The sequence below is a fragment of the Cololabis saira genome, chromosome 10, assembly GCF_033807715.1.
Source record: "Cololabis saira isolate AMF1-May2022 chromosome 10, fColSai1.1, whole genome shotgun sequence".
Taxonomy (NCBI): domain Eukaryota; kingdom Metazoa; phylum Chordata; class Actinopteri; order Beloniformes; family Belonidae; genus Cololabis; species Cololabis saira.
Genome location: NC_084596.1, coordinates 11,046,101 through 11,061,819, shown reverse-complemented (window position 1 = coordinate 11,061,819; position 15,719 = coordinate 11,046,101). Strand labels below are relative to the sequence as shown.

The window sequence follows — 15,719 nt, the reverse complement described above, 5'->3', positions numbered from 1 at the left end:
TTGTAGTTGACGAAAAAGGTGGTGAAAAGCATCCCTCTCTCTCCTGCTCTCCTCGTCTCCGTGTAGGATGAGGGGATGCAGCATGAGCACTGCAGCTGGACCTCCTTCAGCTCCAGGTCGGTCCGAAGGCGTTCATGTCATCGGGGAATGCAAGGGTCCCTTGTTCAGTTCATCTGGGGCTCAGAACATTTGCGGGTCACTCCAGACGCAACCAGACGCTTCTTCAGTCACGATAATTGAGAAGGCCGGCCTATAGCTAATAGATCTTCATGCTAAAATAGAAGCTGTGGCCTTCTCCATAGCTCACAGAGAACTGCATGAGTGGACAGGGCTGAGGGAGAAGGCCTGCTCTTTATAGCCAGGCCCGGGCTGCCATAAACTGACAGCGGCCCCTCCTGCGTTTTGGGGACTATGCCCTATGACGGCGCTATCCCTTATCATCGAAGGGCCGTAAATGCAAAGCCTGCTGGGAGCTTTGAGTCATTATGGAGGTTCCTTTGTTTCAAACCATGTGGTCGGCTGTGAGAAATCTAGGCTGGCCTCAGAGTGAGGCCTCAGAATTAAAATCAAGTCTCTCCATGTTCAACACAGGACTGTGGCCCAACAAGCACTTTGGTCAAAACCTCAGTTGTTTTAAACTGCTCTATAAATAAAGATTGAGTTGAGGAAACGTAGGGCAGAAGGAGGGGGTGGCAGTAACGTGTCAGAGGGCGGCCTATCTTCAGATATGTTTTTGGATGTGCAGAAACTTGTACTGATCACATTATTTTCACGAGACTATTGAAAAAGAAATGAATGTAAGTTTGAATAGTTTGTGTGCGTTTGTAAATTACGTTTCTAAACAACATACGGTTAGGAAATGTGTCACAGCAGTATCATTTAGTCATAAACCGACATAAACGCACAAAGAAGAATACAAATGTGTCAGGTTAACGTATTATTGTCATATGTAGTGAGTTTTTAGGAAGAATTTCAACCTGTATATTTTTATTTTTTTTTATTTTTACAAGAGGATTCAACAGAATTCTTTTTTTAAAGGTTTTTAAGCAGTTATTGATTATGCTGCATGTTGTACTCTTAAACATCCCCGTTACCTTACCGCTAAAAATAAAGATGCAATACATTAACTTTCAGGGAGGCGTATAAATGTTAAATTAAACCTGGGAGACACGCCCACCAGAGGACAGAGCGCCCTCTGGAAACAGAAGCAAGAATAACTCTATTTTTAAAAAAGCTGCTATATTGACTGATATCATTAAAATAAGTGTTGTAGGTTCTGATCCCCAGCATGAACACGTGATGACGTAGTCAGTCCTGCATTCTGGAGCGAGGCTTTCTGTCAGACGAGAGCTTGGCTGAAACCGGACCGATTCAAAACCGTCTCTGTGGTCTTACCGGAGATGAAGATGAACACGTTCCTCCTCTGCTGCTTCACCTAAAGATTACATAGTGTCGCTGTTTGTAACATTCAAAGATGAAAGATTAATGTGTCTTATCTCTAATACCCCTTTTCCACCAAACCGGTTCCAGGGCTGGTTCTGGTTCACAACTCGTTCAACTAGGAACCAGCTGAGAACCGGTTTGTTTTTCCACAGCTCGGGTGCTAAGGGGAGCCACGTCATTACGTCGCTGCAAACATCAGTTACGTCGCTGCGTTTGCGTGAAAGTTGCAGCAACAACAAGGTATCTGCTCTAATAGGACTTGGTCCACGTAGCTCCTCCGTGGACACATCTCTAATGGCACTTTTCCACCAGTACCTATTCAGCCCGACTCGACTCGCCTTGCTCTCGTATATTTTCGATACCCAGATGAGAAGTAGGAGGTTGGAGTGAAGCGGCTGTGACGTATTTGATTGTGTGATCTAAACAAAGAAGACAACAACACTAAAGATGTAGAACCTGGAGGAGATGATAGATGTGCTGCTGGGTCTGTGGCTTGTGTTTGATATCAAGTTAAAAAATGAGATTGAGAGAAGCTTCAAGCGGTGATGCTTTTTTTTTTTTAGTTTGTCTCTGCGCTGCTGAAAAGTCTGTTAGGAGCCGCGAGCAGATATAAAGTGACAGAGCTCCTGGTGGATCTGGTCGCCTTTTAATTCTCTCCTCAGCACCAGGTTTATGAACATCTGCACCTCAGAGTTGGATCATGGAACAGACTTCTGCTGCCGTTGCTGGTGGAATAAAATGAACAAGAAGCCGCAAGTCGCTCTTTCGCTGATTTCCGCCTCCTGACTCAAATGTCTGATGGCCCCGCCCCCGACCAATCGGTGGCCTGTAGTGTGATGATGTCAGATACAGCCAACTCAGCTGCTTAGAACCTCGGCAGAATAGATACAGAAAAGTATCTACTCGGCACGGCTCCGCCACTAGTGGAGAAGCACAAAACCGAGGCGAGTCGAGTCGGGCTGAGTAGGTTTTAGTGGAAAAGCGCCATAAAAGACAGGTTGTCTCCTCCTCAGACCACTGCGGCTTTGCTGCATCCAGATTCTTTCCTCGCTTATTTGAAAATGTCTCCGTCTCCCAGTCTTGCTATTGCTGTTGGTCTTAATAACTCCACCCCCTCCGCTTATGTAAGCAGTTCTTTCCTCTAGTCCAGCAAAGAGTTGGTGCTACTTTGGAACCAGAGCCAGTTCTTTGTCAGTGGAAACAGAAAACCCGGTTCTAAACTCAGCACTTGCCCAGAACCAGAACCAGCCTGGAACCGGTTTGGTGGAAAAGTGGTATAATTGTTGCGATTAAAAAAAGTCCCATCTCCAGAGAAGGAGAGAGGCCTTCGTCCTCTTTGTGACTGATAACATGTTGTGACTTCCCAGAAGATGAAATCACAGTGAAAGAGTCGAGCATTGCTCGCTGTTATGAGAGCATCCTAAACAAAACTACTAAAAAAAGATCTGGGCACCGTCCGGACCTCAGTCTGATCAAAGTAACGCGGCTCAAAATAAACAAACGTACTGTGTAAACTGAAGTAAAATTGAAGAATAAGAGTGAGACAAAACTGCTCATCACGTAACACCACAAAGGAATTGATTGCTTTCAGTTTTTGCCACTAAAAGTGATTTTATAAACTGTTTATTCAAGTTTTTTTCACACGTATTTTGGCTTCGATACTGTTTGAATAGATACGCTATAATGACTGTGTACAAAGTTGACAGATGTGTTATAACACTTCTTTCTATTACGGGCTGAAATATCGATTTCAGTGGTTTCACGTCCAATTTCACAAAACTCCAGCAAGTCCAGCGTCCTTTTTCTCCAGCACATACAGGTCGTGGTGGTTTCTATCTAACAATCTCTACAGATCTACGTGAATATTTCTCAGCCGTGTCGTTTTGGGTCAGGCTCCTTTTGGTGCAGTCTGATCTCAGCATTGGTCTCGGCTGATTCTGACGGAGCTGACGGGACATCCACCTCCGTGTTTGTGAAACCGATCAGTCGGAAATGTTAACGTTAGCTCTACAAGGGAAAAAAAAAGAGAAATGGAAACCGTCTTATCACACATCTGCGACCGGCACACACCCGTCTCCCCTCCACATGTCCTCCCCCGACCCGTCACTCTCTCTCTCCCCTGACGGGCTTTTTTATCAATCAGTGGCGTCTGAGGAGTTTGGAGAGGAACCCAGAAGAGGCTGGATTGTCGGTCTTGACCTGCGCCGCCTCTTCGGGCTTTGCCTTCTCCTCTCCCAGCCCGAGTTCCCCTTCCAGCTGCTCCAGCTCTGACTGGTCCAGCAGCTCAAAGTCCTCCACCTCGCTGTCCGACTCCTCGGCCAGCTCCAGCAGCCGGGTCGTCTCCTGGAGCCTGGAGCGGTCCGGGTCGTCCCTCGGAGCCATGGAGCCGACCGCTGCTTCTATCCTCTCCTGGATGGCGGCCGTGACGGCAGCGGTGATGACGTCGCCCGCCATCTGGTTGACCAGCTCCAGCGCGCTGCTCGCCGCCTGGTCCGTGTGAGGGTACGAGGACGTGTGCTGCGATCTGATTGGCTGCCGGGGCTGGGGCGGAGCCGAGGGGAGGCCGAGGCTGAGGTCGTCGTCGTCGTCGCCGTTGGTCATCGCGCCGTTATCCAGGGAAGGGAATTCTGTCAGGCCACCACTAAACACTTCTTCCTTGTCGAGGTCTGTGAGGTGAAACGGCCGAGACAAGAAAGAGACGAACACATGAGCATTTTATAGAGCAGGAACACGCAAAAGTAGCTCTTTTTATTAGAAAACCAACAGGCATGACATCAATGGATCAAGAAATATCCTTGACTTCCAGGAAATTATCTCTCAATATGGAATTGATAAGCATTCTCTTTTCTTTTCTTTTAGACTGAGGTCTGCATGTGAGGCCTACAGGGTTCCCTGGGGAGCAGAACTAAAAAGTCATCCTGTTCTAGGCTGGTTGCAGGAAGCTCCTAGACCAGGGGTGTCAAACTCATTTTGCTTGGCGGGCCGGATTGGACCAATTTCTTTCTCGCGGGCCGCACGCTCAAAATAACAAAAACGGTGCGAAAATTTTATTTTCTAATTTTTTTTTTCTAATTTTTTTTTTTACTATTGTTATTTAATCCAATATCAGTTTAGTTAATTTTAAAGGAAATATGCACTTTGTTTACACTCTAAGTATGTAAAATATGTTTCTTCAGGATCTTTTCTTGAAATTTCTCGGTTTTTTTCAAATTATGTAAGATACTTTTAATATCATTTTACAAAGATAAACAGAAACAAGTATGTTTTTTTTAATATTTTGCCTTTTTATAGGAAATTTAAGCAAATTTAGCAAAATCTTTATTACATCCGAGAGTGTTTCTTTGTGATTTAGAGATTTTTCCAGTACAATTAAATGTATTTATTTTTAAAAATTGGCGCGGATATTTACGCCAGTGTGCCAAAAAAGTCAGCACTTCTCTTTTAACTGTTTTACTTTGTCACTATCCTCGTATTCAACACTGAAATTCTCTGAATAAATATCTTCTATCATCTTTTTTAGCAGTGATATTTTTCCTGCGAAAATATATAATAGTAGTCAGTTAATAAAAATAAACGACTGTCTACAAAAAAATAAAATCGGCAAATGCATTCTAGAAAAGTAAAAAAATTTCGAAAACTGCTCTATTTGTGGAATAACGATGGATTTGTAGAAGAAATATATTATCGGATATGCTGCGATTCATGGCAATTATTAATGCCTTCCTTTTTAGTAAATTAACATTTCGTTTTTTTGCGTTGGAAACTTCTCGCGGGCCGCATGAAAATTTCTCTCGGGCCGCATTTGACACCCCTGCCCTAGACGGATAGTATCATATTTATATGATCAGTTAAACAGTTAAGAGATGTAGGGGAATTACAGTGGGATCTGGACTGGGATACAATGTGGAGCAACGTAACTGGTGCTTCCAGTAACCCACTTGAAAATGTTGTCATAGAGCATATGTAACACGTGCAATCAGGCATCGATCGAACCTTGGGCTCGGTTGTTCATGTTGTATGGGAGTGCCCCGGGATTTGGGAATTGTGGGGGAAGGTTATAAGAACTTTAAGTGACTTTGTGGGAATACAACTGCCAATGGACCCCTTTGTACATCTTTTAAAAGACGAATCCAAACTATCTCTGAGAGGAAAATCACGCAAAATTTGGATGGCAGGACTGACAGCAGCCAAAAAGATCATAGTCCAACATTGGAAACCTCCTTATGACATCTCCATAACTCATTGGCTTCGGAGTTTCTTGAATATTGCATATTTGGAACTGTCGTCAGCAAGGATTAACAATGCTCAACAAGGCACAATTTTATTATGGACAAACCTGATATCAGACCTGAATTATACTCTGACTGGATAAGGACACAGTTAGTGTGTACTTGTGATTGGACGGGTGGTGGTGGTGGGGGGCTGTTTTTGTGTGTTTTGTATCTAATGAGGAAAAAAAAAAGAAATCCAACAGGCCTACCTTCTGAGTTTTCCGTCTGTGGTGTGTGTCCCTCTGACAAGTTGAAGGTACCGTTATCCGTCCACGTGACGTCCGACACCTCTGTGTCCGACACGCTCATTTCTTTACACGCCGTGGAGTCCAGCTGGTCGAGGGAAACACAAGGGGACGTCAAGGTCAACAGAGTAAGACCAGGACCCAGCTGAGTCCTGAACATATTCAGGTGTGCAGGTTGCCGCGGTAACGCTCCGGCTCCACCACAGCAAAAGTGCAGTGAAGAGAGCTGTTTTTAAAGGGTGTCACACGCCTTTCTTACATCATATCATATGAGACGGAGATCAGATGACTTTGAGAAATTGGACTGTGTATATTGGTTTGACCAGCAACATCAAACCCAATGAATGAATGAATGAATGAATGAATGAATGAATGAATGAATGAAAGAATGAGTGAATGAGTGAAATTGAATTTATTTCAGCCGATTCCCACAAAAGTGATGGTATTTGGTATGGTATTTACTAAACAACAATCCCAAACATATACATATTCACCAGCTCATCATCGCGATAAATATTCATCTATAAATTTGCACATAATAATAATAAAAAAAATTCCAATTGAATAAACTTGTAGGTATTTATACCTTTCAGATATGACATTGATTGATGCAAATTGTCTGAAAAGGGGTATGAAGAAGCAAAACGTATTTACTCATACCCTTTATCCCTCTAATTGCCCTTATAGTGACCTCCCTGTTTGATTTCTATGCTTATATCCAAGATTCACAAATAATAATTAAATATGATATAATATATCATTAATTTGAGGGAAAAAAAAAACAACTTTTGGAGGCATTTAGGTCTGCTGCTACTGTGCTTATGAGTGGGTTGTGATATGCTGCCCCCCAGTGGTCAGGAGTGGTATTGCTGTGTTCAGTTTCCCTGTGAGGATCATCTGCAGAATCACTTTACTTAAAAAAGCTATTACGTCTGTTTGCAGCCCTGCCGCGACAACGACTCGTTCTTCTGTACAACATCCAACACTTTACAACAGTTTTCAGACGGAGAGGGAAACCCACTCGGGAGTGAAGTATGTAAACGTGGTTGTTTTGATCTGAAGTTTTGCACACAAGTCGACGCTCATGCGGATCATGAGTGGAGAATTTCATTAGCTGGATGTGGACGCTGTCAGTCAACACAAGTGATTATATTGAAGGAGATGATGAATTACTGACCTTGGGAAACATGGAGGAGAGGTCCGACTCAATGCCGTCTTTCTCCGTCTGAGCCTGAATGAGTCTCTTCTCTAAAACGAGGACAACAAGCATCAGACTAACTGAGTTTTCTGGCAGAATATTTGATTACAAAACAAATTAAAAATAAGCAGATGCTGTAGGTTCAGTATTTACAGTACCAAAAGTTACAAAACCTTTATTTATATATGAGTTTGTATTTATATTCAAAATTAAATGTCAGTAGATGTTTCCCATGTAAAAACACAAACCGTTTTAATAAACTTTAAAAGGAATAACAAATGAACCAAAACTGTCAGCATTAATGTACTTATTTTTAGTGGTTAGAGTGGAGTAAACAAACAAAATGTTATTGCTTCTTTAGCATAAGTGTCAGCTGCAAACTGGTAGTAAGAAAGAAAGTAGTAAGAAAAGTAGAAAGTAAGAAAATAAAATCAAGACCTCCACAAACTTCCAACTCTATAACAGAAAAACTGAAAGATACTGAATATTTGAAAAGAGAGAAAGATAAACTAGAGTCAACGTTGTGCAATTTGGGAATATAAGTACAAAAAAACCCCAAAACATTGTGTTGTGCTGCCAATCCTTCTCACTCCAAGTGTTTTTAAGTGTTTTATTTTAGCTCATTCCTTCTGCAAACACGCCTGAGGGAGTAACAGTACAGGGAATGATAGTAGCATCTTAAGTTGTTTGGTCAAATGTTTTACCAGGTGGACATAACTTTGTAATGTGACCTTTTACAGTCTTCTTTGATAAATGCATGCAGGTCCCTGGAGAAGATATTGCTCTGAAATCGGCGTATGTTGGTCCAAAACCTCAGTGCAGCCATCCCAGAGGTGGAAACCCAACACCGGAGCGGTTCGCAGTCATTTTCGCTCTCAGGAAAACAGATAAGTTAACCTTGTTCATTTGTGTGAATAATGAAGGTGGTGTGTAGGGTGCTGCAACTATTGATCAGTGATGAGATGTTAGACATGAGAAAGATAATGTTTAAGGTTTAGTCTTAAAGAGGCGGGTGAGCCCTTCTGCTCTAACAATGACGAGGACGCTGTACTGCGTATTTACCAGGGCTGGGGAATGATTTAAATGTCAAGAATCTTAAGATTCGATTCCGATTCTTAAGATTCAGAATCGATTATCAAGATTTGATTCGATTCCGATATTGATTTGGGTTAGTGTTATTAAAACTGTTTTTTGAGCTGTTGCATGGATTATAAGACTGTAGTTATGCAACATATTAATATTAGTATTATATTGAGATTCAACAGCAGGTATTGTCAGCTAATGATGCTGTAAGGACCAATCAGCTCCCAGAATGCTGATATAACTGCTTTCAGAAACATTGTGTGGCAGAATTACCAAACAGATTCAGGGCAGCAAACAGGGACGTATGAAATCGGCCTTATTTTTTCCCACATTCCGTTTTAATTTTTTCAATTTTAAGTCTATTTCGGTTTTTTAATTTTTGAGAATTTTAGCATTTTATACAAATGTAACCCCAAGCCAGTATATAAAGTGATGAAATATAGACAATTTATGCAATTATAACTGAAAACTTTAATGTTTTCATACCTTTAAACATATTTAAAGGCAAAAACATGGCACCAGTTATTCTCGTGTCCAACAAAACATTCCTATTTTTGGGCATAAACAAAAAAAATACCAAAAGTTGTAATGTAATGATGAAAAAAAATCAATCTTTAGACATACAAATCGATTTTTAGGAATTAATATGAGAATTGATTTAGAATCGGAAAATCTATTTTTTTTCAACACAGGCCTAGTATTTACCGTGGTTCTCTTTGATTCTCTGAAAAAATGCCCCGAGGCCAAAGTCCAGTTTCTGCAGAACTGGCTCCAGCCAAGAAGCAACATCATGAGATGAAATCAGAGGCCACAGGAAGACACCCAGCACTTCAGAGGGAGAGAGAGAGAGAGAGGGAAAAAAATTGTTATCAGCACGGCAGCCACTAAAAGTCGTCTCCACCTCTTTGGTTCTGCAGAAACATGTTGCGCACAAAGCTGAGATCCACGCTTGATAACCATCAAACTATGTCCCCCATTTAAGCGTCGCAGCCCTGAACCCAGACACAACAAAACAAGCTGTTTCCTGGAGTTGAAAACAATCTTTTTCACGATGCAAGACGCCGGTGGACTCACCGAGAAAATATGAGATAACAATCCCTGGAATGTAGCGTCCTAGGACGGCCAGGAAGGTGCACAAACTGCAGACCAGGAGGCAAAACTAGAAGAGGAGGAGACGCAAGGAGAGTGACAAGTAGAAGCTGCTTCATTATTCAATAAATACCAAAATAAATCAATATAAAAAGCTTTCCGTCATTTCATTTCACATTTCAAAGCCTCCAGAAAGCCCGAGAGTCACACATGTCCACCTCTGGTTCGGCCTCACCTTTCCTGGGTTTTGCTGCTTGAAAGCCGACGTCTCCTGGAGGAAGAGCTTGAGCGAGTGGCTGAGCTGAGGTCCAACCCCGGGCGGGCTGTCCTGACCCGAATCAATGATCTCCCAGCTGCAGACGCACAGAAACACAAGCAATGTCAGGAAAAACTGCACCATACGCAGCCATCAAGCCTCCAGGTGAGACAGTGGGTGGATGGTCAGGTATTCCTGGACTGGTTGTAGCTGTACGACAGACTTACAAGGTACCAAGTCTGGCATTTAAAAAAAAAAAAAGGCATTTTTAAAACTACCTGCACAAGCCAACAAATACACTCTGCTCTGTTAGATGCACGAGCAACAGGGTCTTTAACTACGTCTATGCCAGTATTGCTTTGTGGAAGTGAGAGATGGATGGAGCGGGAGATTGACACGTGGATTGGTGCAGCATCCCCTTTTTATTGGTCGAGAGAAGGCTCGCTGATTTATTTTCTGACCCCCACCTTTCATGAACTGTGGATAGTGAGCAAAAGTGAAAACCAAAAGAACGAGATCAAGCGGCTGACATGAACTTCCTACGCACGGTGGCTGGTCTCTCTCTGAAAGAGAGGGTGAGAATTTCCAACATTCGGGAGAGACTCAGAGAGTTCAGTCGCTGCTCCTCCGCATCGTGATGACTGAGGTGGTTCGGGCATCCGGTTTAATAGCCTTCTGGACACCTCCCTAGAGACGTGTTTCAGTGTTTTCATGTCCAACTATGGAGAGACCCAGACGAAGACCCAAGACTCGCTGGACAGATTTACCTACTACTACTGTCATTTAACAGACGCTTTTATCCAAAGCGACTTACATCTGAGACAGGTTAAGGGTCCAAGGTGGTTCATCTTGGTTGCCATTCTGGGGTTTGAACGTGGGTCCTCCAGACCCAAGCCCTCCTCTGTAGCCAATAGACTACCATCCTCTCACTAGACACTAGACTACCCCCACCATCCCTGAGGTGGTCAGGGATGGATGGATGGATGGATGGATGGATGGATGGATGGATGGATGGATGGATGGATGGATGGATGGATGGATGGATGGATGGATGGATATATAAATGGATGGATGTATAAATGGATGGGTAGATAGGGGGTGGGTGGATAATAGATGGGTGGATGGCTGGGTCGGTGGAAGGATGGTTGACAGATGGATGATGGATGGATGGATGGATGGATGGGTGGATGGATGGATGATGGATGGGTGGATGGATGGATGGATGGATGGATGATGGATGGATGGATGGATGGATGGATGGATGGATGAATGATGGATGGATGGATGGATGCATGGATGGATGGATGGGTGGATGGATGATGGATGATGGATGGATGGATGGGTGGATGGGTGGATGGATGGATGATGGATGGGTGGATGGATGATGGATGGATGGATGGGTGGATGGATGATGGATGGATGGATGGATGGGTGGATGGGTGGATGGATGGATGATGGATGGGTGGATGGATGATGGATGATGGATGGATGGATGGGTGGATGGGTGGCTGGGTGGATGGATGGATGGATGATGGATGATGGATGGGTGGATGGTTGATGGATGATGGATGGATGATGGATGGGTGGATGGATGATGGATGATGGATGGATGGATGGATGGAAAGGGGTATGATGGATGGATGATGTAGTGGAAGGTAGTGACCCTCTCGTTGACTCCTCATCTCTTCCCTCTGGGTTTTGTGGGTTGTTGAGTCATGAGAGCTGCAGCACACGGCTCCACCTCGTGACTCCAATCAAACAATTTGGAGCATTGAAGCATCAAACGCTGAAAACCAACCATGACAGGGAGGACATGACATGACATGGTCAGGACAACCATGACAGCGATGTTCGAAGGCAAAATATAGTCCATGAAAAAAACAACCCAACACAAACATCCTCTAAATAAAGAAGCTCTTAAAAACACTGGCAGGATGACTAATCAGACAGGTGTGCGACTGGATTAGGGAAATGAAAAAGCTTTCCATGCCGTGACACTGCTGGGAATTCTGGGCCACCTGTCGGGCTACGAAAATTTCCCCACAAGCGTGGGAGTCCCCAAACATCATCCTCCATTTAATCTCCCCCGTCAGCCCTCGTGATCGGCTCACACATAACCACTATAAAAGTGGCGCAGGTGTGGCTCATCCGGCAGTCAAAAATAGCCAGGACCGCTCTACTTTCTGCTCTACCGGTTGGGACCCAATCAGCTGGGAAGGGTCGCTCGTTTTTTCAAAGAAATATACAAGAAAAACAAGTGAAATGGAGTGAGAGCAACACAATGTAGGTTTAAAATAAGAGATGGAGAAGGCTTTTAGAAGGATAAGATGTTTAAAGCAAGGGTTTGGTGCCTAAAAGCTATGCTTCTGCCAAACCCTTTTCGTTCAGCCATAGTTTAATTTATTTTTTTCTGTTTTGTTTATGTTTGTTCTTTTTTTATGATGTTGCTGCTGAACGAAATAAACAATCATTCAAAGCAGTTTCTAGTAAAAAAATATTTTATTTTACTAGAAACTGTGTTGACATCGTCAACATCTCTTTACTTAATCTATCCAGCTGTCACTGATATAAAAGGCTGTAACTATCTCATCTCTGCTTCATCTCATTAAATGACAGTACTAAATTTAAATCCAGCTGATGCGGGAGCAGCTGTGTCGGAAACAGCTGGTGTAAAATCACCTTGGAGATCCGGTTACTACGAGAGCTCAGGAGCTTCCTGCCTGGTAACCAGCGAATGGAAAATTTGATCTTTATTCGCTGTTAAAATAAATAAATAAAAATCCCTCAAAAATGTACTTCACATGTCTAAATTGTAGGCTCCTTGAAATATTCACAGATAAGCAGAAGTTAATAGATGGATGAGATATTTACACCAAGCCCTTATCTATATGGGCTCAAATTAAAGCCAAATATTTTGTATCTGTAAATAAACTTTGTACTTGTAGAAATATTTTGTGCGTGTGCAAAAAATATTTGTACTTGTAGAAATATTTTGTGCGTGTGCAAAAAATATTTGTACTTGTAGATACAAAGCTACAAACTTTTTTTACAAAAGCTACAAACTTTTTTTACAACTACGAATTATGGCGAATTATGGCATTGTTTTGACGTGCCAATAATAAGAGCCAATCAGCGATATTTGGCACGGGTTTCAACGTTTTTTCTGGTGAGCCAATCAGCACATTGCATCGCCTACTGACGTCGCCGCCATATTGGATGTGGCAAGACTGGGCTGCAAACTAATACAAGTAAATGGACTTATTTTCATAAAGTGCCTTTCTACAAAGAAATTTACGTTTTACGTCTCATTTATTCATTCACACACGCACTAATATACTTGGGAAACAGTTAGGCACCAAATATAATATATTTAATTTTCTCAGACGGCAAAAATAAGAACTTTATTGATCCCACATAGGAGTAATTCATGTTATATCAGCTATAGAGAACAAGGTAGTGCTGAAAAACAATATATATCCCCCCTCACAAAAATAAGAAAAATAGAGAAACATTTTTTCTCATCAACAAAGCATATTTTAAATTTTTATACATTACATTACATTTTATTGTTATTGTTATTTTATTGTCTGAAAAATGGTTCAAATATGTTATTTTGTTATTTGAATTTTTTTAAATTTGTTTTGTTGATGTGTTGAAGCAACAACGACGTATTTGCTCTAACAGGACTTGGTCCACGTAGCTCCTCCGTGGACACATCTCTAAAAGACAGGGTGTCAGACCCATGATGCTTTGCTGCATCCAGATTCATTCTTATTTGAAAATGTCGCCATCTTGCTAGGCGGTTCTTTCCTCTAGCCCTAGAGAGTTCTCGAGTTGGTGCAACCTTGTTACCGGTTTTTCTGGCCCGGAGCCAGTTCTTTGTCAGTGGAAACAGAAAGCCTGGTTCCAAACTTCCAAACCAGCCCTGGAACCGGTTCGGTGGAAAAGGGGTAATCTTCATTCTGGACCAGGCGGTTTCGGCTTTAACCTTTTAATTGTTTAAGTTTAACCACCTCCAGACTCCAGGATCACAGCGGTTAAACCCAAACTATAACCAGTGCGACTAAACCTGAGCCTCTGAAGTCCAAGAGGAGCCCTCAGAAGATGACGACCACAAATAAAGGGGTCAGAGGAGAACATGGTACCGTGAGTTGCGGTCGGCATGCACCAGTCAATGCACTTCTCACCCAGGCCCTAAACCATCTGCAAGATGGTTGTCAATAGGAACCGTTTGGGAATAGCAGACGTCCTCAAACAATCAATGAAACCTGAACGATAACCGCCTCATCCAATAAAAGAATAGCGACCACCTTTGTTAATTATGGTCCCATCTCAAAATCCAAACACATGTGCCAACATGGGTCTCTGAACTTTTGTGTTGCAGCCAAGAAACTGGCAAGATGGATCAAGATCTCACGTACCACAAGAACGTGGTTGCTTCGCCGGCCACAGACATGTGACTTCATTTTACAGTAGATTTCTAGTCTTGGTGTTACTGAGTTAAGTGCATAAGCTGCCATGTGGGCCACGTAATTACCCGCCTTCTCGTTTGTAATGATTGAGCCAGGGTCTGGTGGCCAGATCAGTAGTTGGCTCTAACGAGAAGGCAGCTTCTGCTGACGTCAAATTAACTTGGATCACGTTCCTTTTGCTGTGCTGTATAAAGATAGCAGCTCTTCTTCTCAGTACTCTTGGTTTAGAGGGTGTTTTAGGGATATTAAAGGAAAACTCAGCAGGTACACCAACCCCAGGCCAATTACATTTAGGGACAGAATCTGTGTTAGCAGCAAAAATGGCCATTTATTTCAGGACTGAGGTGTGGATAACGTCACTACAGACAAAATTAGGTCATTTAAACATCATACGTGTACAAACCGTTGACAAATGGGCAGTTTATAACTGAATTACATGTCCTTTCGGTCTCTGCTGCGTTGCATTGACTCCTGTCAATAGATGCTAGAAAGGGAGAGTTCATGGCCTTTGCTTCTAACAATTACCTATTTTATCAAAAATATACAAGTACCAGTGGCGAAACTACCATATATGCAGACAATGCATAGGGGCCCGCACGTGTCCAGGGCCCGCACGCGCAGGACCTGGGGACGTGCGGGCTTGGACTTTTTTTTTTTGGTGGCGCAGCAGGTAGTGCAGCCGTCTCACAGATAGAAGGTCCTGGGTTCGATTCCCGCCGGGGACGCTGTGGGCGCTGAAGTGCGTGTTAGTTCTCCCATGACTTCGGTGCCCACACCCTGGGTGGGGTTGGCGAAAGGGCCTTTCTGTGTGGAGTTTGCATGTTCTCCCCGTGTTCCCTTGGGTAGCTAATGTGAGCTACCCTCACAAAAACATGCACACAGTCCTGGGCTACACATGCCCCCTCTGGCCAACCGGGGCGCCAGATGGGGTGGGGAGGATCTGGCCGGAATAACGTGATCCTTCCACGCGCTACGTCCGGTCAGAGAATCCTCACCCTGTCTGGTGAAAAGAAGCGGTCCGTCACTCCTCAGGATAAGAAGGAGACCTGAGCTCAGTGTAGGGCCCTCCCTGGGTTGGCAGAGGAGAGCAATGCCCAGGACTGTTACTTAGGTATGAGCACTGGGTGATGAAATGGGTAAAAAATCGGGGATAAAAATAAAAAATAAAAAAAATAAAATTTATGGATGACCTCGGATGATGCCGGTGTAGTGCGTATGTGTAACCCATATTTGCGTAGAGGAAGAGTTGGCGAGTGAGGAGAGGAAAGGAGTTAAGGCTGATTTATGGTCCGCGTTACACCAACGCAGATTACGGCGTAGGGTACGCGGGGACGCGCACCGTACGGCGCGCATCGCCGCGAACCCTACGCCGTACCTTACGGCGTCGATTTAACGCGGAACCATAATTCAGGCTTGAGAGTTGAACTGTTGTCAGGAATTAATTAATGACTTTGCCCAGCGGAAGGCCCGGAAAGTCAAACTGTAATTGTAAGTAATGACCCATTATTATTAATATTTGTTATAGTGATAGTCTATCACTAGTTTGTTTGTGTTTGCGTGTTTATGATGTTTTCATTTGTGGTGTGCCGCCGTGCCACCAAATTTCAATCTGTGCGCTGTGTGGGTTTATTCTCAGCTGTTGGCACTGCCGGTGTTCTGTCT

The 15,719-nt window shown here is 43.3% G+C and overlaps 1 protein-coding gene across 1 annotated transcript in view; it reads right to left on the bottom strand.

The window, feature by feature from the left end:
* Positions 1-3,050: 3,050 nt before the first annotated feature.
* The window catches only part of retreg1 (reticulophagy regulator 1), a 42,773-nt gene continuing 30,104 nt past the window's right edge, over positions 3,051-15,719 (bottom strand). Inside the window, exons 4-9 of the mRNA XM_061730985.1 lie at positions 9,565-9,682; positions 9,315-9,399; positions 8,946-9,068; positions 7,137-7,207; positions 5,924-6,047; positions 3,051-4,109 (exon numbers count right to left, since the gene is read on the bottom strand). Of these exons, the coding sequence (XP_061586969.1) occupies positions 3,583-4,109; positions 5,924-6,047; positions 7,137-7,207; positions 8,946-9,068; positions 9,315-9,399; positions 9,565-9,682 (1,048 nt within the window). The 3' untranslated portion in view covers positions 3,051-3,582. The remainder of the gene's footprint in view (positions 4,110-5,923; positions 6,048-7,136; positions 7,208-8,945; positions 9,069-9,314; positions 9,400-9,564; positions 9,683-15,719) is intronic.